At 42.0% G+C, this 26,316-nt stretch overlaps 1 protein-coding gene across 2 annotated transcripts; it reads right to left on the reverse strand.

The window, feature by feature from the left end:
• Positions 1 to 746: 746 nt before the first annotated feature.
• SETD4 (SET domain containing 4) lies at positions 747 to 26,316 on the reverse strand. Of its 2 annotated transcripts, none has more exons than XM_032392632.1 (11): positions 26,124 to 26,316; positions 24,557 to 24,723; positions 17,999 to 18,094; positions 13,653 to 13,690; positions 11,444 to 11,532; positions 9,495 to 9,924; positions 7,242 to 7,416; positions 5,748 to 5,829; positions 4,636 to 4,716; positions 2,177 to 2,300; positions 747 to 1,339 (listed from the first exon to the last, which is right to left on the reverse strand). In XM_032392632.1, the coding sequence occupies exons 2-11, from the start codon at positions 24,624 to 24,626 to the stop codon at positions 1,205 to 1,207; spliced, it is 1,320 nt and encodes a 439-aa protein (XP_032248523.1). In that variant the 5' UTR covers positions 24,627 to 24,723; positions 26,124 to 26,316; the 3' UTR covers positions 747 to 1,204. The 2 variants fall into 2 exon arrangements, 1 of the variants encoding a protein (XP_032248523.1); XR_004297917.1 differs by having other exon boundaries at positions 1,323 to 1,339; positions 2,177 to 2,259.

Below are 26,316 nucleotides of genomic sequence, written 5' to 3' on the forward strand. Positions count from 1 at the left end.
CTTCCTCGCAGTGGTCCTGAATATTCACTGACAGGCATGAGAATGCTATGAAAAGTGTAAATCCTGAGCCAAGATCTAAAAAGTACTAATTAGTACACACTATATATAAAAAACCATTCTTAGAGGGAAGTCGATAGCCTAAAATATTTTTATAAAAAAAAAAAAAAGGTAAAGACTCTTAATTCAAAATGGCCAACTGAGCCCAAAAATTCATCTCCCATTCCTCCCAAACCCCAATTAAAATGACAGAAAAGCAGCAGAATAAAAGAGTTAAACACCCACCAGAAAGAGAATGGATAAGGGACATGTCTGCTAAGAGACTCAAACACATTCTGGAAAACTGCAGAGGGCGGTCTGCTAAGGCAGGCCCCACTCTCTCCTGTACTTAATGACTGAACTTCCGTTCCATAAAAATCACAGGCTGACAGCGCCCCAACTGCCCCTCCTACTCCCGATTCCCTGGTCCCTAGGAAGTGAGGCCAAGAAGGGGAGAAGCAGCATCACCTGGGGCCTCTGCCCGACATGTGTCTCAGTGCCTCGGCCCTTCCCCTGGGTGGGGGCTCAGGGCTGATGCACAGGGCGTCCACCCCCATTCCTGCCCAACAATCTCCTTTCCAGATTGGAAATCAGAACCAAAAAATGTGACGTGGTCTGCTCCAGCTCAGTGCAGCTGCAGGTGAAGCCCAGCTGAGACCCAGGCCAGCCCCACACTCCCCGTACTCCCCACCCAAAGCCACCCACCGCCAGCTAAACCCGATGGTATCGGAACATAATAAACATACGACTTCTTGCCCTTTTACAGGTGCTGAGTCAGAGGGGAAGTAAGACACCAAGCCAAAGGCCACACACGGAGCCCCTCACAGCCCCCTCTCTCCTTACCGTGCAGTGCCTTCCTCCTACTTCTTCCTGCAGGACTGTGGTCTGTTTTGAGAATGTCAGAGGCGCTGTGAGGATGGCACATCCATCTTCACTTACAGCTCCGGAATCCGCAGAGCCCGCCCTGCCCACCAGATACCCTTCAATGTCTGAGAGCAACCACCACTCCATCCCACAATCAAAGAAAGCAAAAGGAGTAGGATTCAGTATACAATTGTTTAATAGAAACCATTTGGTGACTGTAAATGATTCTGTACAAAATAAACCTTCATTTAAAACTGTTTAAGTAAAGTCACACCCACCACAGGAGGCGACCGAATGCATTTAGTTACCTAAAAGGTGTTTGCAAACGGTTTAGAATCTCAGCAGAGGCCTGCAGAATCTTTAGCTCTTCTGTCCACAATGTTTCTACCAAAGTTAGTTGGTTTATCAAAGCCACTTCTTCATCTTTCATATGAGAAACCTGGAAGATATTTTAAAATTAATTTTTTTTACTGTAGTAAAATATATATAACATAAAATTTACCACTGTGACCACTTTTCCGTGTACAGTTAGATGGCATTAAATACGCTCACAGTGTTATGTAACCGTCACCACTATGCGTCCCCAGGATTCCTTCATGGTCTCTAACAGAAACTCTGCACCCATTACACAAACTACCCATTCCCCCAACCCCCGGTCCCTGGTAACCTCTACTCTACTTTCTGTCTCTATGAGTTTGCCTATGCTGGACAATGGAATCACACAATATTTGTCTTTTTGCATTCTGGTTTATTTCACTCAGCATAATGTCTTGAAGGTTCATTAAAATTATTTTTCAATCCCAATAATGTTTTCACTAAAATGAGCTGATTTCTCGGGGCACCTGGGTGGCTCAGTTGGATAAACATCTGCCTGCCTTCGGCTCAGGTCATGATCCCTGGGGCCCCACATTGTGTTGGGCTCCCTGCTCAGCAGGGAGTCTGCTTCTCCCTCGACCCCTCCCCCTGCTCATTGTCTCTCTCTCTCTCTCGATCTCAAATAAATAAATCTTTTTTAAAAAATGAGCTGATTTCCCATTTAATTAAAACATTTACTAAATAGAATTATTTTAAAAAGAGTACTCGAAAATTCATCCAATAATTTTACCTACTGAAGATATAAGCACAACGTTAACAGTCAAAAAAAAACCCAGAAATTACATCAACATTCATCTATTTAAGGCATCAAACAATGCCCTAATAAGGTGTAACATGTACAAACAAGTAACTTCTTCATCAAAATATTTTAACAAAAGAATGCAATATTCTAGAAACATACCTTTCGCAGCATAGCATTGGTCTCCTCTATGAAATACTGGCATATTTTCTGGGCTATGACCAAACTTCTCTTCTCATTTGTATCTGAAATGATTTCCCCAAGAAGTATTTTTTTCCAGCATGTACTAGAACCAAATTGTTCAGTAAGATAATGTCAGCAGGCTCTTAAAAAAGTAAAGGCGACTTTTTACACTTCAACACAACAAACTCTTCTATTTTTCCAGAAGCATAATAAACTCACTCCATTAGCAGATTCCCTAAAACCTTCCCACCACATGCAGCTCCCACATTGAAGGAGACAAGGTACAGGAGGAGGAGGAACAACTGAGAATAAGAATCAAGGGGACTGACACTCTTTGCAGGGAGGGACTGAATGTGGTTATCATTGCAATCCTGTGTCTGGCACGTAAGTAAGTGGAGTCATGTCCGCCAGTCATGGGAACAGAGCAGAAGACAGAACAGGACAGTGACTCCCAGCCAAAAGGACTCAGGGCTAAGGAGCACTTCCTTGTCACTTCCTTCTCTTCAAGTGACAGTCTTTCCTAAACTATGGCAAACTGAACAGAACACGTTTCACAAGGTAAAATGCCCTGGAGACGGAAGGAGGAATCTACAGTGAAGCCCTTCTCTGCAGGTCATTCCCATTTTACACTATGAAAATAGGCAGGAAATGGGGCTCAGGCGGCAAGCGGAGCCAACTTTCTGCAGGCAGAGGAGCAGAAACATTTCAGGGTAAGCAAGGGGGAGCCACGGCAGGCGCTGAGCCAGAAGGCGGAAGAGCCAAATCCACACGCTCACAAGAAGCACTAAGCAGAGAGGAAGAAGGTGGAGGAACAGATCCTGGATGCCGAGAATCCGAAGTGCAGTGGCTTAGGAAGGGAAAGGTAAGGTGACAACTGCCACATCAGAGTGGAAGTATACAGGAGTCACTCAGAAATTCAGAACAGCTGACAAGCCACACATGGAATAAAGTCTTAAAAGTCTTCAGCTTTAGAGACAACAATGGAAACCTCAGGAATGGCTAAGTTCTCAGGAAAGAAAAGAAGGAAGGAAGGAAATCACTATACGCCAGGCATAGTGTTTCATGGAAAACAATTATCTAATTTAACCTTCACAATTATCTAGCAAAGAAAGCATTTAGTATTCCCACGTTAACCACAAACAGAATCGGGAACGGTAAAGAACTCACCCTAGGTGACAAAGCTAAGGAGAGGTAAAAACAGCATGCAAACAACATCCGGCAGAATCGCCACCACGGGCCTGTTCTACCACACCGTGGCAGACCATGAGGAGTAACTCAAAGGCAGGAAAAGGGGCCTCGGGGTGACTTCTCATACCTTTTTCCACGAAGGACTTAAAGACACTTACGTGGGCACACGCGAGATGAAATAAACAGTAAGATGAACGGACAGTGAAAACAAGACAAAGGAAAGGTGAAAGGAGGAAGGGTAAGATACAACCAGAATAAATTGCATGCCTTAAAATCCTGCATATTTGGATGGGCCACAAATTTGCCACTGAGTTTTCTAGCAAACAATAAAGAGAAGGAAATGTATCAGATACAGAATCCACAGTGGCTATAAGATAAAAACACACCATCTGCTGAGAATAAACACGACTATTTCTGGTGTTGAGATGAGGGAGTAATTTTTTTCCGAGTCCCTACAGAAAAAGAGGTCAGCAATATCCCAACAGGAGTTACTGAATGAGCACCAACTACTTTGAGGCACCGTGCAAGGGCTATCTGTATGCATTAACTCCTTTAGTCCTCCCAACCGCTCGAGGATGGGGTCACATCTTCAGCAAGTCCTCTCTTCATAAGGTTTCTCTCATCTGAGCCCTTCCTAAGCAGTGGACCCTGGCTGAAGGAGGTCCCTGCACTGGGCAGCGGACAGTCCTTTCCATGCTGGGGGAGGGACCGGCAGCCTCAAGGTAACATTAAGGAGCCTAACCAAGACGCATGTCTCCACCAGGGGTTCCCCTCTACCTGCCTCCCCATGGATATTTCCAAATATCCAGGCCTCTCCTTTAGCAGGGGGCTGGATCTGCACTCCGGGGCAGCACAGAATCTCTGCTTGAGATTCTCTCTCTCCCTCTCCTGTCCTTCCCCTACTCGCGTGGGCGCATGAGCTCGCTCTAATAAATAAATAAAATCTTAAAAAAAAAAAAAAACAATTTACTCTACCAGCTGCAGGTCACCAGGGAAAAAATACCTGAGAATAAAAAGTTCTCAGGGCCATGTACTCTGATTATGACTCTAAGACCAGAATTCCAGAAATGATGAAAACTTAAAAGTGCAATGCTCAGGGCATGGTCAAGTCCCATAAAGAATAAGCCCCCCGGTGTACAATGGCATTCCTTTCTCCTCCCAGGCTGGGTATTTGAATGTAAACCAACAGAAGCTCCAAGGTTATGTCCAGGTTGTAACTACAGCTCATGACCAACACACATGAAACTTACAATTCTTCGGCTTCCAGACATAACAACTTAAGAGCTGTGAGTAACCTCCAAGATGGTCCATCCCATCCAAATGTCAAATTTCTAAAGCATAAAAACAAATAACAACACACCTGTCATTTCAGTACTTCATGACACCATGGCAAATGACTGAAGAGCCAAACATTTTCTGAAGGGGCTAAACATTATGTAACTTGTGTCTTGGTCACAAAGGCAAAAGAGAAAAGAAAAGCAAATACTTAAAAATAAAGCCAGAGTAAAAAAAAAAAAATTCTGTTTAAAAAAAAAAAAATGTAAAAGGGGCACCCGGGTGTCTCAGTCAGTTAAGCGTCTGCCTTCGGCTCAGGTCATGATCCCAGGGTCCTGGGATCAAGTCCCGAGACGGGCTCCCTGATCAGCAGGGAATCTGCTTCTCCCTCTCCCCTGCTCGTGCTCTCTCTCTCTCTCGCTCAAATAAATAAGTCTTTTAAAAAAAAAGGGAGGTCAGCTCCTTACTGTCCATTTAATTTCAGTAAGGAGCTGAATCTGGCTGAGGAAGCCAGAGGAAGAGGGCCAGTGCCACAGGTCCTAGTGCAATGGAAGATGAAGAATCAGAGTTCCCCTGGGCACCAAACAAACGCTAGCCACCACAGCCAGACTGCCCTCACACTGCTGCTGGATCACATAAAACTTGATTTTATTTACAGAAGAAATTCTGAAAGACAGAGCCTCCACTTGGCGTGGAATCACCTCGACCCACCCCAGCCCTGCGCCCTAAGCACGTGCACCCTGTTGCTGGTAACTGAGGGCCAGCCTGGCCTACAGGAGCCCAGTGCATCCCACTGACCGTGTGCTGGAGCCAAACACTGGGCTACCACTCAGTATAAACAGGGCTTTCTTTTAGTACAATAATACTTCAAGTTTGTATCTTATGTCCCCAAGTAAGTTTCTTGGAAAGCATCTTACACTCCTTGTGTGCCCCACATCAAGCACAATTTACTACACATAGTAAATGCTCAATAAATACCTACCTGTCAACAAGTCAGGAGGTAGCTCGTACCTACAGAAACACTACCTCAATTTTCTCATCAAAGTTTCCTGAAGGAATAATTTTAAGAGACAGAGAAATCACTTACTCTATAAAATCATGATCCTTCAAAATGGAAATCTTCTTGTTCATCTGTTTATCTGTTGATGGAAGGTATTTAACAAGTATATCTACAAAAAAAAGAAAAAGAAAGAAATTTAGGGTGTCATCAGACAAAAGTGTGAACCCTCTAAAATTACCATCCCTTCCACCAACAATCAAGACATGTGTAAACAGTTTTACCTAATTCACACCAAAAAGCACCAGTGAGTCCAATTCAATGAGATCTTTAGTTAGCCCCTGAAAAGCTACAGAATTCCAGGGCAGGGGAGAAAACACCCACAACCTCAACACACAAAACCTGGTAATTAAGACAGTGGCAGGATGCGGGAAGTTACACCCACCAAAAGTATAGGAGCTGTACAAACATGAGGAATTGTTTCTAACAGTAAGTTTTCAAAAGCCAGAATTCAAAACTGGGTATTAGTGATTACAATCATAAGCAATTCAAAGTGAACATGTAAAAATTAACAAAGCTTTTTGGGGTAGCAGAGTAATGACTGATTTTTCTTTTAAAATTTCTTTTTTATATTTCTATGTTTTGGTTTTTTAAGTGTAAAAATAACTAAAATGTAGATTTTGTTCAAACTGTTTGCAAATCAGTATTTCATGGTCATCAATATTATTCTGATAACAGGAGGCTAATCTCAAAGCTAGTTTTCTAAGAGACCTGGCAAGGCCCAGTTTTTGTTTTTTAATTTCTATTTTGAGAAATAACATTATTATTCTGCCCATAGGATGGAGTAGTTTCATCTTGAACAAGTTTCTATTTCCACTTATTAAAACTACCCTAAATTATATACTCAGTAAATCTCTGGCCATATTTCTTCATGGCCTACAAAACTAGTTCTCTGCTGCTTCAGGAGAAAGGGGAAAGAAACATTTTTCTATGCACTGTTATTAATATTTGGAATTTCCACAGCATAAATTTAATAGCTAAATTATTTTTTTTTAAATAGTAATACCGATGATGGCTAATTAGCAGCCCACAGAAAAACATAAATGAAATCAGTATTTCATCATGGTATTAAACCCCCAAAACAAGGACTATATATTTATCCCTGTCATTAGCACAGCGCCTCACACAGTAGGTGCTTAAATTAACATTTTTTAATTTTTTGTTCTGTAATCTATCCTGTGTTTACTGACAGTGACAATGTCTCAGTTCAAAAATTTCCATTTCTTCCCATCTTTTTAATATTATATTCATTTCCTTAGTGGGTCTTCCTTTTTTCCCATTCTGTCTGACCTAATGCAACAGAACTTTTCTCAGTTCTTCCTTTCCTCAGTACTGACCGGAGCCTTGTTTTTCACTTCAACACTCAAAATACATGGTCAGTGAGTGTCTTCCCCTATCTAGGGGAAAATAAATGATACACATTTTAAGGCTTTGCCATTTTTTAAAACTTAAAAAAACCACATCCCCAGATGGGGATAACAAAAAGAACTGTATCTTCTTAGTAAGAACAAAGTTGGTTCCAACCTTCTGAGACACAAACACAAGCGTGAGGATTCTGGATGGAAATGAATCCATATTCCAGGAGCAGCCGCTGGTTATCGTGAGGCCCATAGCAGATGAACACCTGTTCATGTTTCCTGCAGCTTGAAGCCGTTCTAATTTCATAACAGTGAGTTTCCTCATTAAATGCTGCTTTTACCTAGGAAGGAAAATTGTTACGGTTTTTTTTAAAGCGAAGCATAAAACTGAAAATATTAAGTTTATTGTATTACAGTCAGATGCAGCTTTCAAACACTCATCACAATGTGAATTTAAGCACATGTGGGAAAATGCCAGCCCTGCACTTGGGGCTCTTGTGTGCCTCCACGTGCCCGCTCAGTGAGGGAGGGGGTCCTGCCCAAGGGCTCTCAGGATGGCCAAACGCAGGACTCCTGAAAATGGACAGGTATGCCAGAGAGCAGTTCACTAGTCACATATACAGCCTAGAGGAAAGGACACCCCAGGCATGCAGGGGCTACACTTGCGAGCTGTGTGACCAGCAGGGGCCACGGGAAGCAGGCTTGGGAATAACAGGAGGTGACCCCCTGGCTCCCGCAGGGAGATGTGAGTGCTCATGTGAAGAGGCAGGCAGGGAGGGGAAACCGTCAGGCTGAGGGCCAGGCAGGGTGCGGCTAGTCCAGCTGATGGGGCCTTTCCCTCTGGGTGGGGGGCATATCCAGGGAGAGCAGAGGAACTCACAGTCAGGCCCCTGGGGTCCTGTGATGCCCAAAGATGTCAAAGCAGCACATGAATTTCAGGTCTCACAATACATAGCCTTTGAGCAGCAGGATATTGGTTGACACAATCATATGGATTTTGTGACAATTCTGTTAACAGGTAACAGAGGAAAGGACCAAGATGACCCACCTGCCCTCCACACTAAGGCATGGGTACAAGGTCTGAGGCCACCACACTACACAGTAAACCCCAATGAGGACAAGGATAAGGAACGGGGCTGAAATCCCCAGCTTGCAGCATCAACAGATTAGGGCCATGGTCTTGAGTTACATGCCAAAAGCCAGCTGTAATACACTTTAGACCAAGGGTCAGCAATCTTTTTTCCATAAAGGGCCGGTGAGCAAGTATTTTAGGCTCTGCCAGAGCCCTGGGCCACATGCCTACAGGCTGTAGTTTGTGGGGCCCCTACAATGGCTGTCAAATCACTGGCTTGGAGCACAACTGCACTAACAGCCCAATAAAGATAAAGTCACCAAAGTGAGGACTGACAGTCCCTGTGCCCAGCACCCTATTTCAGGCACGCTCCCAACATTACTTCATCACCATCAGTCACACAAATGGCCATCTAACCTCCATCTCCTTTGCTGAGTACTATCAGAAATGCATCTTTCTACAACAGTAGAAGCAGACAGGCAAGGAGACTGCCTCCGCCTGAGAAAAGCACAGTATGGGTCTCCCTACGCTCGCCTCACACCGGCACGTGGGCTAGCCAGGTGCCGCCGATCTTCTCCAGGTGGGGTGCAGTATGAAGAGAACCACACGAGCAAGGGCCCAGCCAGTGCACCTCTAATTGGACCCTGAACGGGTTACAGGTGAGCCGACATAGGGACACCTTTGCCCTCAAAGCCAGGCACCTACCCCACCATGCCTACACATATAATCGTCTCCTTTATGTGCCAAAGGGGAAAAGGGCTGGAGACGAGATCTAGGACTATCTCCCAAAGAGGGATTCTTTAATATTTCCCAGACTCCTTCTCCCGACAAATAGTCACCCATTCCGTAAGGGTTTATCAAGTGCCTACTACATGCCTGGCCCTGCACTGGGTTACAGGGAGAAATAAGGCACAGTCCCCATCCTTACACAGCTCAGAGAGGGAGAGAGCAAGTCAATCAGGGATCACAGCAAAGATAAACGCTGACAGCGACAGCACCAGGTGTCAAAGGGAATGGGACAGGGAAGCAATCTGGACTTCAGTCCCCATACTAAAGGAGGAAAGAGGACTCTGCACCAAAGCTGGGGGATGGAGGGAGTGCTGCTGGTCAAGGCCATTCAGGGGACATAGCACTGAGCTCTACTGGCCTGGAGAGCAGAGTGGGAAAACACGGGGAGGGGATGCCAGAAAGGAAAGGGGGGCTGGGAGAAAAGACAGGAAAATACCTGGTGGCAGGTAGGTTTACCTGAAGCCAGCAACACCTCACTCTATAGTTTCAAAGTCAGGTTCTACATGTCAGAGTCCTTCCTATCAAAACAGAACATGTGTACCCTTGTTGACTTCTCACCTGGACATGTGGGCTATGATTGAGCAGATCCAGGTACGGGGCGAGCGCGTAGGTGTTCGGCTCTGCGGACAAGCATTGCCTCTGCCTGTGCTCCACATACACAGCCCTGGTGTTGACCGTGCACCAAGCCCACAGGAGGGCACTGTAGCTAAAGATGCTCTCAACAGCCTCAGAAAACAGAGGCTGCAGGGAAGAGACAAAGTCTCTGGAGGAAGAAAAGAACTCCTGCACGCGGGCTCTCTGCTCTTCAGCCTTTGCCTTCAAAGGTTTGGGAAACAGGTTCACCACTTCTGGCTCCAAACATACAGGGCAGGTGTAGGCCTTCGGTAAAATCTCCAGGTAAGGCTTCCAGAGAGACTGGTCCCCAGCATGCTTTTCTGAAACTAAAAAGGTGCACAGAGCCAGCAGAGGAGATGGAGGAGGCTGCCACCTTTTAAAAAATACAAGCCGGATTAAAAGAATTACTTTTATTTAAAATATGGAATAAGCCAGAGATACAGATCTCCTAGTGGTTTGTTCTGCTCCCAGAGGGGCTGTGGCCAAACTGCCCTTGCACTCCCGCGTTTACTCCGTGCACCCAAGAGAGGGTTTTGCTTCCTCAAGACTTTCCCCTCCAGAGCGCATCCCGATGTAAATGCCCTAAACAAGTCACACTAAAGAGTGACAAGGACTGTCTCACTAACCCAAGTACCAGCATTGCTTGCAAGAGAGTCCTTTTTATAAACAACCTCTTTGCTTCCAACTTGGTTCTACAGTTTTAAAGCTTCTGCTCCAAGTTCACTTATTTCACTTGGATAAGGGTATCAAACTTGATGGGGGGAAAAAACTGGCGGAAAGAACCTAGACCTGCCCCACCCAATACAGTAACCACTGGGTACATGTAGTTATTTCAGTTTTAGTTATTCAAAATTAAATTATATTTAAAATTCAATTCCTCAGTCATGTAGGCCACATTTCAAGTGCTCAATAGGCGTTATGTAGCTAATAGCTACCATACTGGACAAAGCAGAGTGAAACATTTCTATTCCTGCAAAAAGTTCTACTGTATGACACTAACCTAGACAGGAAACTGAATCAGCTCATTATATATTTGCTACAGTTCTAAAGTTTTAATTCCTAAATTTACCCACTCTATTACAAACTATACACTGCAGTATCTAATGTTGCATGAATGTATTTAGAAAAGTTTTCATTAATCCCTCAAAGTCCAGATTCCTATATTGCCAAATATCCTACTCAAAATTTCAGAATGATATATAAAATGTTAATACAAAGAACATCCCTTCTTCTACTCAGATACATTTGCCCTCATAAAAACATGCCAAGGAGGTTAAAAGTCCAGAACTTAGACCCTGAGTTAAGAAACAATACAATCTTACAACCCTCATAATTTAGAAACCCCTCTGCTAAGGATCCCACTCACTCTGTCCTCAGAAAGTCCCCCAGAACAAAGGCCCACTATAACAAAAGCCAGAAAATAGTTCTCTCCTATTTTGGCCTCCTCTCTTCTATGCTAAACAAAACTACATAATGTCATAATGTCAACAGCTCTTCGTAGCTGAAGGAGAATTCAAGTAAATACAATAAGGGTGAAAATAAGAGTAACATCTGTGGAGACCTACTATGATGGAGAACAGGCTAGGAGGAGTCAACGCACTCAGAATGATTGACATCTATTCTCCCACTTTATCTTCATTTTCTAGTAAGTGATACATCAGGATTCAAACCCACATCCCAGGCAGCCTATTAAAACCCTTAAAAATGCAGCTTAAAATGGATTAAGAACAAACTCAAGCACAGAGTAAACCTTCTGAATCATTTCAAATATGTATGAGGTATACAAAGGGGCTGGTCCTAACAAACTCTGCCTTAGAGGACATTATCTGCCAATGCTGTAGACTTTACAAGACAAGCGCTTGCACCAGACGAGCATGTATACGTTCACTTACTTAGCAATGTACGCCCCTAAGTAGCTTCTAATCACTGTGTCCGTGGTGAGCAGGCAACTCTCAGGCAACGAAATAATCATCTGTCCCTCCTTACCAAAAAGAAAGTGAAGTTTAGAACACCCATGCTTTGAGAAGGACTGTGTACTTGAGTCACAATCGTCCACTAAGAACCCAGGATAACCCAGCCATAGACACCGAAGAGCCCACCAACAGTGTGGCTCCCAAGCCCCTGAGTCGGCGGTTGCGGGCAAGTCTGCTCCAAGAGCAGGTACTACAAGCCCAACAAGAATTAAAGGCTAATTATGTGACTAACATCCACTAGCAGTCAACCCTTCATCAGAAAAGAATGTGGAAACACTCCTGACAAATCATATCACTCCTTCACTTTCTTACACCAGGAAATAGTGCTATGGGAAGCAGGCAGAAACCACTCAAAACAACTCTCATCTGATGAAATCCATGTGTCCAGCGACTATTCCCAGCAAAGGCCTACTCTCCATATAACCTGTGCCAACTAGACTAAGAAAAGGGCAGCCCAGCCAGCACATGGGTCTCATTTTACAGAAGTGTAGTTTTCAGTTCCTCCCACTGAGACAGAAACATAGAAGAAAAATTAAGATGTCAAGTCACAGACACCAGAAACAAAGCATTAAGAAGCCTGATGTTAATTAAGATCCTGGATTTCATTATAACTGGCATCTAAGTTGGTTAAAAATCTCAGCCAAAAATCTTCTGGGTTCAATTTCTGGTTTCCTCATCTGTAAATCAAGATCAAGTTGGACAATCACTAGAGTCCCTTCCTGCTCTAACAACCCGCAATTTTCTGATTTTAAAAAAGCCACTTAATAAAATGTTCTGTATCCTGACTAGAGTAAATCTCTTCATCTTCAACACTTACCAAACTGGATGCTTAAAATCTGTGCATTTCACTATGCGTAAAATATGTCCCAATTTTCAAAAAGCTTAACCAAAGGTCATATTTGAAAGCAGATGTGAAGCAACTGCCAATTATCATTTCATAATCTAAACAAAGACTACCTACATTTACTGCCATACACATGAGAAGTATAATTCTCCAAAATAGCCAGAACACAATTACATATTCCCTCGAAAAATAAAAATATTGTACAATGTGACTGTACTTAATATTTTTGAACTGTACACTTAAAAATGGCTGAGATGATAAATTTTGTCATACATATTTTACAATTAAGCAGTTTTAAATAAAAAAATAAAAGTGGCATAAGAGAATTACAACATTAAAAAGTACCATTCTTTAGGCCAAATGTGTATTTACATAGATGGATTTTAAAATTAAGGAACTAAAAATAAATTAAGGAATTAATTTCTAGCTTCACAGAAAATTGTGCATTAGATATCCTTTAAATAGCATAGAAAGAACTAAAACGGACCTTGGAGATCATCTATGTCATGTACCTCCTCGTTCTCCAGGTGAGAAAACAAGCCGGGGGGTCCCACCACCAGCTGAAGGCAATCCTGGGACAGGCTCCGAGGCTCTGCCCGCTGCCTGCCCAGGCTTAGGCTCACTCAGGCTTGTACTTAGCGTACCCAGCACACGCTCTCAGATGAGAACCGCTCCCTCCCCTGGCACATTTAAAATATGGTCTGCTTTATACAATTTGCTGAGGCAGAGATGGCTAGCTGCCAACCCAACATGCCTCCTCTCCTCCTGCTGTTAATGCAATCCTACCGGGAGGTCACTGTGCCAGGAAAGGACACGTCTCACCTCCCTCACAGCCACCTGGGGCTGTGTACCTGGTCAATGGCAGATGTGACAGGCCTGGAATTTTCTTAAAAGAAGGAGACCTGCCCTTCCTCACCCCCTTATTCCATCTTGCTGCTCGAGCTCCAGGAGCTATTCCCTGGACCTGAGGGTGTGGGGCTTCCTCTAGGATGTGGACAGAGAGCTGGGAGGAGTCTGGGCCTCGAACGGCCATGGGATCACCACACCAGCCCAGGTCTGCCCAGCCAGGCTTGTTTACTTGAGAGCAAAATAACCTTCTGCTGTTACTTTGGGTCTGTCTCCTCTATGCAGCAAACTTAAAGCTAACTGACACAATTGTATTCAAACCTATCATTAGGTAAAAAATGGCTGTGTATCTGAAATATTTTTAATTCACTTGATTTGAACCACAAAAGCAAAGCAGCAAAATCTACATTAGGTTTCAAGGATAAGAGAAATTCTCACCCGCAGGGATGTTTTGCTCATCAGCCCTCTTCCTGTACCTAAGACACAAAGAAGAAAAAAAGGGTAAATCCTACGATATCCAAAAAAAGAAAAAACAAAAAAAATCTATGGTATCTTCAAGATCTTAAGGATATCATTTTGAATAAAAGATGCAATTGAACTGGGGCGCCTGCGTAGCTCAGTCAGCTAAGCATCCGACTCTTGGTCTCAGCTCAGGTCATGATTTCATGGGTCGTGGGACTGAGTCCCACGTCAGGCTCTGTGCTCCAGCGGGGAGTCTGCCTGAAGATCCTCTCTCTCTGCACTCCCCCCACCCCCGGCCTGCTGGTGCTCTCTCTCTCTCAAATAAATCTTTTTTTTTTTTTTTTTTTAGATTTTATTTGACAGAGAGACAGCCAGAGAGGGAACATAAGCAGGCGGAGTGGGAGAGGGAGGAGCAGGCTTCCCACAGAGCAGGGAGCCCGATGCAGGGCTTGATCCCAGGACCCTGGGAATATGACCTGAGCCAAAGGCAGATGCTCAACAACTGAGCCACCCAGGCGCCCCCAAATAAATCTTTTTAAAAAATGCAATTGAACCTCAAAATTACACAAAGCTGAAGCCGGGTATCTCTCTCATTCTTTGACTCTCAGGGGAAAGAGAGGATCAAGAAGCTGTTCTAGAAAATGTCCTGACCTCCTTTTGGGTTTATAACCCTTGAAGAGCAGAGTCAAGACCTAAAGATCATCGACTTTATACAGATCTGCTACTGGGTGTCTTACAGGACCCTTCAAGCTGGACCCGCTCCCCTGGGGCCTGGCAGCTGTGCTGGGGGCCAACTCCCAATGCCCACCCAACCTGAGAGGCTGGACCCTCAAGCCACGTTTACCCACTACCGGAGCCAGCTTTCCCAGTGATGATCTTGAGACCTCTGACTGGCTGACCAATAAACCCACTCAGCTCCCACAAAGCCTAAAGACTATACCCTCCCCTCCCTGACCAGGAAAGCCATTAGACTCTCCTTGACTGGGTGAGCTCAACAGGGGAGATCCAGGACCAGCCCCTGCCCATGAGCCAAGGCCTCGGCCAGAGCAGTCACAGCAAGTAACTTCACCCACTGCACTGTCAACATCACTACTGCCCAGAAATTTACCCTTCTAAGCCCAAGGCTCCTTCCCTGTAAGAGTCAGCAGCTTTTCCAGCAGGCCTAGGTACCCTATGACCTATAATTATTATATGGGGTACAGAATATTCATCTTTTCAAATTCATAGGTCTTGATCTTTTTCTTTTTCTCTCAACTAGGAGGGAATATAATTCAGCAAAGGTCAAGCCCTGCAGGACTACGGGGAGTTCCTAGTTCATGGAGGGAACTCCTGCCTTGATCCTGGATCAGGTGTCTGGCAAGTCTGATTTGATGAGTCCTAACTCATCTATCAACCCAGAAGCATACTGTCTGTTCAGACACATGGTTTTGGTTTCAAAAACTTATTTAATTTCTTCCATGTGTCCCATAGCAGAGTTAATCATCCCTGTGGGCCAGAACCCTTCCTGGAACCAACTACTAATGGAAGGATTTTTTTTTTTCCTATGGGGTCATCCTTTAAAAGACTCATGTGCTAAGTTAAGTGGAAATTTCTCTTCAAATACATATATGAGCAGAACATGGCATATGGAATAAATCTGGAAGATACTTTACCTGTATTTCTACAACATAATGTTCAGTATCAGAACACATCACAGTAACCTGCATTTACTAAGGCAAGGCAGGAAGTGGCCCTTAGGATCTTTTTATAAAAGGAAAGCTTATTACAGACTTCCCTGCACCTAAAAATTTCTGCTATCATAAATCCACCTGGGGGGCTCCTGGGTGGCTCAGTAGTTAGGCGTCTGCCTTCCGCTCAGGTCATGATCTCAGGGTCCTGGGATCGAGCCCCGCATTGGGCTCCCTGCTCCGCGGGAAGCCTGCTTCTCCCTCTCCCACTTCCCCTGCTTCTGTTCCCTTTCTCGCTATGTTTCTCTGTATCAAATAAATAAATAAAATCTTTAAAAAAATTTTTTAAATAAAAATAAATACATAAATCCACCTGGGAGACCCAGATTTGGCCAGTGCTTTTGGTGGCAAAAGCAAATACTGGGATCAATCCCCAAAGCATAAATCAGGTGAGAGTCTAAAGACTGAATCCTACTTGCAACTTAGGAATCTTGCCTTGCCCCTCCACAAACTAAGATTAATTCCCCAGAATTTTGTACATTTGACAGACTCCCATAAACGTTCCCTCCTATCAGAATAAGAGCTAAAGGTATATAAAGCATTTAGGGAAGATATGTTGAAATCCCAACCCACAATGTAATGGCCTTAGGAGGTGGGGACGTTTGGTAAGTGATTAGGTCATAAGGATAGAGCCCTCATGAATGGGATTCAGTGCCTACCACAGCACTAAGAAACCAGAAATCTTGTCCAGCTCCCAACCCTCTGTGAGGACCCAACTATAAGACGGCAATTTGCAAACCTGGAATCAGTCCTCCCCAGACCCTGAATCTGCCCACACCATGAACTTGGCCTTCCCAGCCCCCAACTGTAAGGAAGAAATTGGTCAAGTCACCCAGTTTATGGTAATTTGTTATAGCAGCCAAAACTGACTAAGACAGAAGGCTCCTTCCCCCCAGAACTGTAAGTAGTGGGCTATGATCATTACCAAACCATTTTGCTTTAGCTCCTCTGTGACCATGAATCTGGAGGCCCAGAAAGAGCTGTTCCATTAAAAATGGCTAGCTCTTCACTGCTCCACATTATAGACAGATTATTTCTTTTCAGGCATTCCACTTAAACATATCCCAATCCCTGCTTGATCATTTTAATCCTATCCTTCTTAAGGCAAAGTGACCCCTGAGGCACAGATCAGCCAAAGGCACAAGTCCACTCCTGACACTATTTTCTCTAGACCATCTTGTGAAGAACTCCATCCAGTAAAATCTAAGAGTGTGGCTTTTCCTGTTTCTGTGCTTCTTGACACACATAAACAGAAAGTTAAACATTCTGTTAGAGGGTGACAAAAATAGTTTACCATCTTAAATAGGAGCAACCCTAACAGGTTATGGCTCAGAGCAAGGATTTTAGCCCAATGTCATCATGATGTGTAGGGAACAACTTTACACACATCACCTCATTCAACCAGGGCCACACGTGGTAAATCATTTACCTTGATTTTGTATAAGGAAGTTAATTTGCTCAAAGTTAAATTACCTAATGGGTATTTAATCATTTCAGTGTCCAAAAGGAGCACTCAGAGGCATACGATTTAATTTTCTGTAAAAGGTCTGTGCCTGCCCTGTGATGCAGAACTTCAAGGCCCTGACTGCACAACTGTGTCTCTACTACAGCAGACCTGGAATCCTTTTGAAGAGCATCTTGGTGCTCCCCATGGTGACCTCAAGCCCACTTCTGGACAGAACTGGTGGTGCTGAATGCATGCACACACCCAGAGTAAGCTGCCAACTTCAGTAAGAGAATGTTCCAGAAGAAAATGCTAACCCAAACTCCATGACAAGCTCAATTCCAGAAAATTTTGTTAATCTACCTCTGCTTAGGTGACTGTTGAAGCTAGGGCCACACAGAGAGCTCCTCTTCTAACACCTGGGGAGCAGAGCCACAAACCGGCTGAGGGAGCAGTATCTGCTGAGGCCTCCCTAAGGACACCTCTCCTCCAGCCACACCACCAGAGAATAAGCACCTCCTTCCCTTAGAAAACTCTTGACTCACCTGAGCTATGGGATAATCCCATCACCCTGCATGGTTTGAAATATCCCTTAAAACCACTGAGTATGATGATAAGGACACCGGTCACATTACATAAATGTCTTCCCTATGAAGACCCAATGAAGACATTTCCCTCAGGTCTAAGTTCCAGGAATACCTGCACTTCTGCTGAGTAAACAACTTAGTTTTGTTTAGTTTTGTTTATAGAATACAAAGGTTCAGGTAACTGATCATCTAAATTGGCTGGCTGTTGGAAAGATAAATCAAATTTGTGGCTGACCTCTGACAGGTATACAACAAGATTTTAGAATCACGGTTTCCATGTATTATCCTTATCCCTGCCTTTGTCTTATTTTTCTATTCTCACTTCCCTTTTTTAATTTTTAATATTATTTTACCATTTTGGAATTTCTCTCCAAAAGCTACTTCAATTTATTTTTAGAACAAAGGATAAATAAATGTTGTAGCTACAAAGTAGGAAGTCTGACACACAATGTGCTCCCAGAGAATACAGCCCACCTTCAAGAACTACCCCTGCTTTCCCATCACCTGGGCCCACATGTCTCATGTGAGCAAAGTCCTGAGAGTTGATTTGATGCCAGACCTTACCTGGAAAACAAGCAGGTATTAAGTTTGTATCTTCAAACTTCCTGTCTTTCAGCCACTTCTTAAGCTCTATAAATTCAGGCTTATAGCTCTCATTCACTAATCAAGAGAAGAAAGAAAAAATGGTAATTAAAATCACTACATAATCAGAGCACCATTTATAAAAAATAACTGTCTCAAGGGCACATAGGTGTCTCAGTCAGTTAGGCATCTGACTCTTAATTTCAGCTCAGGTCATGATCTCAGGGTCGTGAGATCGAGCCCCGCATCAGGCTCCACGCTGGGTATGCAGCCTGCTTAAGATTCTCTCTCTCCCTCTCTCTCTGCCCCTCCCCCGACCCCACTCAAGCGATCTCAAAAAAAATAAAATAATGAATAAATAAATAAAAACTGTCTCAAACAGGTGGTCATATCATAAAAGAGAATAAATAATACCTAAATAATGTAAACTAAAAGAGAAAAACCATATGATCATCTCAAAGATGCAGGAAAAGCATTTGATAAAATCTAATAATCATTCCTGATAAATAATGCCAACAAGCAAGGATAGAAGAGAATTTCCTCTACCTGATAATGACTACCTAACAAAAAAACCTACAGCTGACATAATGACGGAAAACTGAGTGCTTTCCCAAGATCAGGAACAAGACAAGGAACAAGACACTTCCAGTCAACATTGTACTGGTGGTTCTAGCCAATATAAACGAAAGAAAAATAAATAAAAGGCATCAATTATGGGTTGAATTGTGTACCCCCAAAATTCTATATTGAAGTCCTAACCCCCAGAACCTCAGAATATGAACTTATTCAGAGATAGGGTCTCTATAGAAGTAATCAAGTTAAAATGTAGTCATTAGGGTGGCCCCTATTCCAATACTATAATGACTAGTGTCATTATAAAAAGGAAAAATCTGGACATAGGCAGGCGTAGAGGAAGATGATAGAAGAAACACAGGGGGAAGACAGCCATCTACAAGCCAAAGAGAGAGACGTGGAACAGATGTTTCCCTCACTTCCAGCCCTGGGAAGAAACCAATCCTGCTGACACCTTGATTTTGGACTTCTAGCCTCCAGAACTGTGAAGAAGGGAAATTTACAGCTGTAAAGGCCTCTATGAAAAAAGAAGACCCAATTAAAAAAAATAGGCAAAGAAAAAATAAATAAAATAAAATAAAAAATAAAAATAAAAAACAGGCAAAGGACTTGAAGAGACATTTCTCCAATGATGGTATACAAATGGTTAATAAGTATATTTTAAAAAGTTCAACCTTATTAATCACTAGAGAAATGCAAATCAAAACTACAATGTGTATCACCCTGTATCCATTAGGATGGCTACTATCAAATAAATAAATAAATAAATAAAATAAAAATAAAAAGTATTGGCAAAGATGTGGAAAAACTGGAACTCTTGAGCAGTGTTGGTGGGAATGTAAAATGGTACAGCTGCTGTGGAAAACAGCACAGTGATTCCTCAAAAAATTAAAAATAGAATTGACCCAGCAATTCCAATTCTGGATATATATCCAGAATAGAAAGCAGGATCTCGAAGAGATACTTGCCCATGTTCATAGCAGCATTACTCAAAAATGGCCAAGAGGTAGGAAAAAAACTAAATATCTATCAACCAATAGATGGATAAAGAGAGTGTGGCATATATACAATGGAATATTATTCAGTCTTAACTAGGAAGGAAATTCTGACACATGCTACAGCACAGATGAATCTTGAAGGCATTATGCTAAGTGAAATAAGCCAGTCACAAAAAGACAAATACTGTATGATTCCATGTATATAATCTATCTAGAACAGTCAAATTCACTGAAACAGAAGATAGAATGGTACCCACTAGGAGCCAGGGAAAAGAGGGGAATGAGGAGTTCCTATTTAATGGATATAGAATCCCAGTTCTGCAAGATGAAAAGAGTTCTGGAGATTAGCTGGACAACAATGTGAATGTACTTAACACTACTGGACTACACTTAAAAATGGTTACAATGGTAAATTTTATGTTATGTGTGTTTTACCACAATTAAAACAAAAAATTTTTTAAAAGATCTCAAGTCAATAACCTGAATAAATGGAGAAATATACCTTCTTTATGGGTTGGCAGATTCTCCCCAAAGGGATCTATAGATTCAGTATGATGCAAATCAAAATTCAAGCAGGATTTTTTGCAAAAAAAAATGACAAAATGATTCTAAAATCCATATGGAAATACAAAGGACCTACAATAGTCAAAACCACCTTGAAATACTGATTTCAAAACTTATTATAAAGCTACAGTAACCAAGATTATGTAACACTGTCATCAAGACTAACAAAGAAATCAATGAAACAGAATAGAAAGTCCAAAAACAGACCCAGACATATATGAATAGTTGATTTTTTACAAAGGTGCAAAAGCAATTCAATGAAAAAAGGATAGTTTTTTCAATAAATGTTGCTGGAACAATTGGACCTACCTAAGCAAAAAAAAAAAAAAAGAATGTAGTCCTATCTCGTACAATATATAAAGTTAATTCAAAATTATTCACAGACTTAAATATAAAATCTAAAACTATAAAACTGCTAGAAGAAAACATAGTAGAAAATCTTTGCAACCTTGGGTTATGCAAATTTCTTAGGTACAACACCAAAAGGAAGATCCTTAAAACAACAAATTGATAAACAAGATTTTACCAAAATTTTAAAGTTCTGTTCTTCAAAAGAAAGACACTGTTAAGGGCATGAAAAGAAAAACCACAGAATGATTAAATATTTGCAAAACACCTATCTGATAAAAGACTTGTATCCACAATATCTAAAGAACTCTCAGTAGTCAAGAAAAAGTCAAGAAAAATAAAACAACAGACATTTTTCCCAAGAAAGCACACAGATGGCCAACAGACACATGAGAAGATGCTCAACATCACTCATCACCAAGGAAATACAAATCAAAACCACAATGAGATGTCACCTCACACCTGTCAGAATCAAAAATAAGAAACAACAAGTGTTGGTGAGGACATGGAGAAAAAGAAATCCTTGTGCACTGTTGGTAGGAATGCAAACTGGCGCAGCGCTGTGGAACATGGTATGGAGTTTCTTAAAAAAATTAAAAATAGAACTACCCTATGATCCAGTAATTCCACTACTGGGTATTTACCCAAAGAATACAAAAATACTAATACCAAAAGATAGGTACACCCCTATGCTTACTGCAGCATTATTTACAAGATATGAATGCTACTCAAGTGTTCATCGAGAGATGATGGATTTTTACTCAGCCAAAAAAAGAATGAAATCTTGCCATTTACAACAACATGGATGGATCCAGAAGGTATAATGCTAAGTGAAATAAGTCAGTCAGAGAAAGATAAATACCCTATGATTTCACTCATATATGGAATTTAAGAAACAAATGAACAAAGAAAAAAGAGATAAATTAAAAAACAAACTCTCAAATTCAGAGAACAATGGTTGCCAGAGGTGAAGTGGGTGGGGGGATGGGTGAAAGACGTGAAGGGGACAGAGAGTACATTTATCCTGATGAGCACTGAGTAATGTATACTATATTCTACACCTGAAACTAAGATAACACTGTATGTTAATTATACTGGAATTTTAAAAATTAAATGTCATAAATAAATAAATAAAAATTAGCATTTTCAGCTCAAAAAATAATAAAAGAATAAAGGTGCAAAAAAATACATAGAAGGGAATTTATACTAAAATAGTGCAGTAAAAAACCAATGTGTAGTAATCAACAGCCACCACAAGTACAAACAAGAGCCAGCAAGAAGATGTAATGGAAAGTAATGTCGGGACGCCTGGGTGGCTCAGTCGGTTAAGCATCTGCTTTCAGCTCAGGTCATGATCTCAGGGTCCTGGGATCGAGTCCTGCACCTGGCTCCTTGCTCAGTGGGGAGCCTGCTTCTCCCTCTGTCTGCCACTCCCCCTGCTTGTCCTCTCTCTGACAAATAAATACATAAAATCTTTAAAAAAATAAAATCTTAAAAAAACTTTTTTTAAAAAAGTAATGCCTCACTATAACCACAATACAAAATTTTAAAAAGAAAAAAAAAGAAGAAGAAAAAGAAAACCAGCTAATAAAAAACATGGGCAAAAGATCTACACAGTCAACCAAAGAATGCTTATATAAATGGCAAATAAGCACACCAGTCATTAGGAAAATACAAATTAAAACCACAATAAGATAGTACCGTTAGGATGGCTATAATCAAAAAGACAATAGGAAGTGTTGGCAAAAATGTGGAGCAAATGGAATTCTCATAAACTGCTGAAAGAAATGTGAAATTACACAACCACTCTAAAAAACGGTTTGGCAGTTTCTTTAAAAGCTAAACTACACCCACCATATGATCCAGTCTTTCTACTCCTAGGTATTTACCCAAGAAAAAAGAAATCACGTGTCCATGCAAAGACTTGTACACAAATGTTCATAACAGCTTTATTTCTAACAGTCAAAAGAAAAATGAAAACAACCCGAATGTCCATCAACAGGATAAACAAATCATGGAATACATTCAGCAATTAAAAAACAATGAACTATAGATACACACAATTATCTCAAAATAACTACGCTAAGTAAAAGAAGCCAAATACTATATGTTACTATATCATATACTATGTGATCATATAAAACTATAAAATGCAAATAAATCGACAGGGACGCAAAGCAGATCAGTGGTGGCCTGGATGGGGGGGGGAGGTACAGTTAAAGAGGGGCAAAAGGAAAGGATTACAAGGGGAAACAAGTAAACTTCTTGAGATGGGTGGATATGTTCATTATCTTGATTGTGGTGATAGTTTCCTATGTGAACATATATGTCAAAATCTATCAAATTATACACTTTAATATTGACATTCATGTATGTCAATTATACCTCAATAAAACTTTTTTAAAAACATGATTTAAAAAAACCAAGATCCAAGATATAAGCCTTCCAAAATATGCCACCATAAATCAGAGAACAAGATTTTACAGTAACAGCATTTAATCAGTGAGCGTTTAATGAGCAACTCCTATACACACAGCACTATTTAACCACAGTGGGGAATGTTCAACATGTTCTTCAACTTCAAAAGTTGACAACTTAGTTGGGAAATAAGACTTCCATAAGAAACAACTAAAAAACCATAGCTCCTTAAGAATAACACCCAATAAGCATCATAACAAAGGGTGGTGTTAGTGAAAACTGAAAGTGACATTACCAAAAGTGTAAGATCTCAGCTCAGTCTTAAAGGTTGGAGAAAAACTGAATAAGCAGAGAGAAGGAAAACAGGTGTTCTAGACTGAAGGATTATGAGGAATGGCAGAGGTAGACGTGTGGGGTGTGCCCAGGGAGCGGCATGGAGAGAACATACTTCTGGTACAGGAGTGGCAGGATGGAGCCCACAGATATCAGGCAAAAGGGAATGAAAATCCATGAAAAAGGCAACATATGAGTAGTTCCTTAGGAGTCAGACTCACAGCAACAAATGAAATAACAAGCAGGTTAGAAAAACAAGGTGTAGGTAAACCAGCGAAGAGTCGCCTGAAATCATCTTCCAAGAGTAAACAGAGGGGAAGCTAACCTAAGAAAAACTAGACAACATTTAGTAGGACACTGGCCACAGAGAGCAAAGAAGGAAATAGTAAAAAGACTGCTCCAGATGGTGCGGACAGGCTTGGGGTCAACTAGGAGTTTTAGTAATTTTTCTGACAGGCTTGGGGTCAACTCGGAGGTGTTTTATTAATTTTTATCAAAAATAACAACTGCATTTACATAGTACTTTCCAGTTGGCCAAGCACTTCCACACGCAATGTCTTGTTCAGACTCCGTTACACAGAATCTGAAATGATGAATCTATATCCAAACACTGATATTCTACAGGCAGCTGGAGGTCAGGAGGAAGGTCAGGACTAGAAACAAACCTGGGAGTCATCCCTAGAGAAGACATAGTTGAAGCAATGGGAAATATATTCACAGTCCCACAAGGGTTTAAAAGAACATAATGACACTATTAAAAAGAGTATTCTTTAAGAAAGAGGTGTTAGGAAACCTAATGTACCTAGAGTTAGATGAGATCACAAATGAGATACAGGTTGAAATAATTGCATCTGGATAATTAGAAGGTCTATCATATTCCAAAACATGCATTACTTTCTCAACAATTTTCCTAAACCAGACAACTTGAAATGGAATATGTTCTTTCAAAATGATGTTCAAATGGCATTGTTAAATAGTGGAAGATAAGCAGAATTAGTTTCTCTTTTATCTACTACCAAATAAGTTATTCAACATGCATCCTAATAGAAATGAGTCTTGAGTGGCAGAATTAATTTTCCCTGGATGGGAAAAAATTTGATGTAAGAGCTTACAGTAAGTACTGATCAGTATTATTAACAAAGCACACTCATACTCCTTGAGCACCTTGACAGAAAGTTAAAAAAAAAAAAAAAAGGAAATATTCTCTCTGGACACTGCCCACGTGCCTTTGAGAAAAACTATGTTAACACCGCTCAACAAAGGATTCCTTCTTTTCATCCCTGGCAACAGAAGATCAAAGCTGTACCTCCTGATACAGAACTTCTGAAGAGTTTCCGTCTTCTGACCCGGCTTGTTCTTCCTCTTCCCTTCTTCATCCTAAAATTGCAGTTTCTGTTCAGTTGCCCAATCCAGAACAAAAAGCATTTTCTTTGCCTTTCTTTCCAACTGTATGATAATCACTGTTCTTCATACCTACAAGGATTTAAATACACAAACATATTATTTGGTAAACCATTTCTCTGAAGTGTTTTTGTACAGAAAACATTTATACTGTGAGCTAAATCATGATTCCTTGGGCAGTAAGGCAATGCTCATTATACCGGTCCTTCTAAAATAGTTTTATCTTGAGGTCCTACTAAATGCTGATTAATCATCGAAATCCTCATAACCGATTTCACAACTGTATGCTTTGCTGACTTACACAGCTCAATTCTAATCAACATTTACTAAGCACCAACCTAAGATACTTTGAAAAAACGGTAGCCAGGAAGCCCTCATCAGCTAGGAAGTCTTAGAGAAAAAAAGATCCTCTTTTAATATGAAGGAAATAATGATTTGTTCTTAAAACCAGGATACTGAAATCAATATAAGTAAATGGGGGGTTGCAACAGATTAGTGAGGGAATGAGAGCCAAGAAAGCAGGCAAAACAAATGATCGTAAAATCCAAAATTACTATTGTAGTTTCTACATGCTACTTCTTTGGAAGCATAAAAAAGGAAATCCATTAACCACACCAGAGTGATACAGACAATGGAGTATTATGCAGCCATTAATAGGAAGAAGGTATGTGCTAAGGTGTCCGAATGTTCAAGATACATTAAATGAAAAATAAAGTTGCAGAACATTTAATGATCCCTTTTGGATTTGCTTCTGACACATTCTGTATGTTCATAAAACAAGAGAATTTAAGGAAGGCTATTCAAAAACGTGCCTGAGGAGGGGGCTTTTACAATTACTTTTGTATCCTCCTATTCTGTGACTTATATATGTATGAGCACATAAACGACATAACATGACTATTACTATGTGCATATATGTGCATGTTAACCATACAACTGGTTTTAAAATCTACTACTAATAAATACCGGACAGAAATGAGTAACAAGAAGTCCGGGCACTATTAACATCCCACTGCAGCAGTGGAAGGCTCCCTGATCTACAAAGGCTGCGAGCCGGGTCCCAGAGCCAACCGCGGCTCGTCCCCTCCGGTGCCCAGAGCCCCGCCAGCACCCGGACGCCCGGTGACAGCACGGCTAACCCCCGGCCTCGGACTCGCACTTGAGGCTGAGCCTCGGGACCTGGAGGGAGCAACTCCGGCCGCAGGCTCCTGCGCATCCCCCAGTGCACCTCAACCACAGCTTCTGGGGCGACATCGCTGGAGGGGGTCATCCATCCAGATGACGGGGGAGGGGGGCGGGGGGGTTACTGCAGCGCGCAGCGTAACGCCAGGCCTGGTGGGCGTCTGCGAGCTGAGCTGTTCTTTTCACACCAGAAAGTGAAAACATACGGAAAGCTCCAGCACTACCCGCGCCGGGACCCAGGCACCCCGCGTTCCCCAGCTTCCGTCACCCTGCAAGTCCTGCCGGCTCACCTCGGCGCGGCGGCGGGCCCCGCGCGCGAGGAAACCCAGAAAGATGAGCGCCCCAGATGAACGCGAGTTAACGAGCGGGCCCAAGCAGCAGTGGGAGAGGCCGAGCGCGCGCACGCACGCCCGCCTAGCGTCTTAACCGACCCAAGTCCTCAGTCGCGCGTCAGAGGACTCGGCGTGCCGTGGCCGCCGCCTC

The sequence above is a fragment of the Phoca vitulina genome, unplaced genomic scaffold, assembly GCF_004348235.1.
Source record: "Phoca vitulina isolate PV1807 unplaced genomic scaffold, GSC_HSeal_1.0 scaffold68, whole genome shotgun sequence".
NCBI lineage: Eukaryota > Metazoa > Chordata > Mammalia > Carnivora > Phocidae > Phoca > Phoca vitulina.

Coding starts and splice junctions, on each gene's coding strand:
- SETD4 (XM_032392632.1), bottom strand. CDS start 24,626: ATGAAGAAGGGAAGAGGAAGAACAAGCCGGGTCAGAAGACGGAAACTC. Junction 11,533..13,652: donor TGAGCAAAACATCCCTGCGG/GTGAGAATTTCT, acceptor CTTTTTGGTAAG/GAGGGACAGATGATTATTTC. Junction 4,717..5,747: donor AAGGATCATGATTTTATAGA/GTAAGTGATTTC, acceptor TTTATGCTTTAG/AAATTTGACATTTGGATGGG.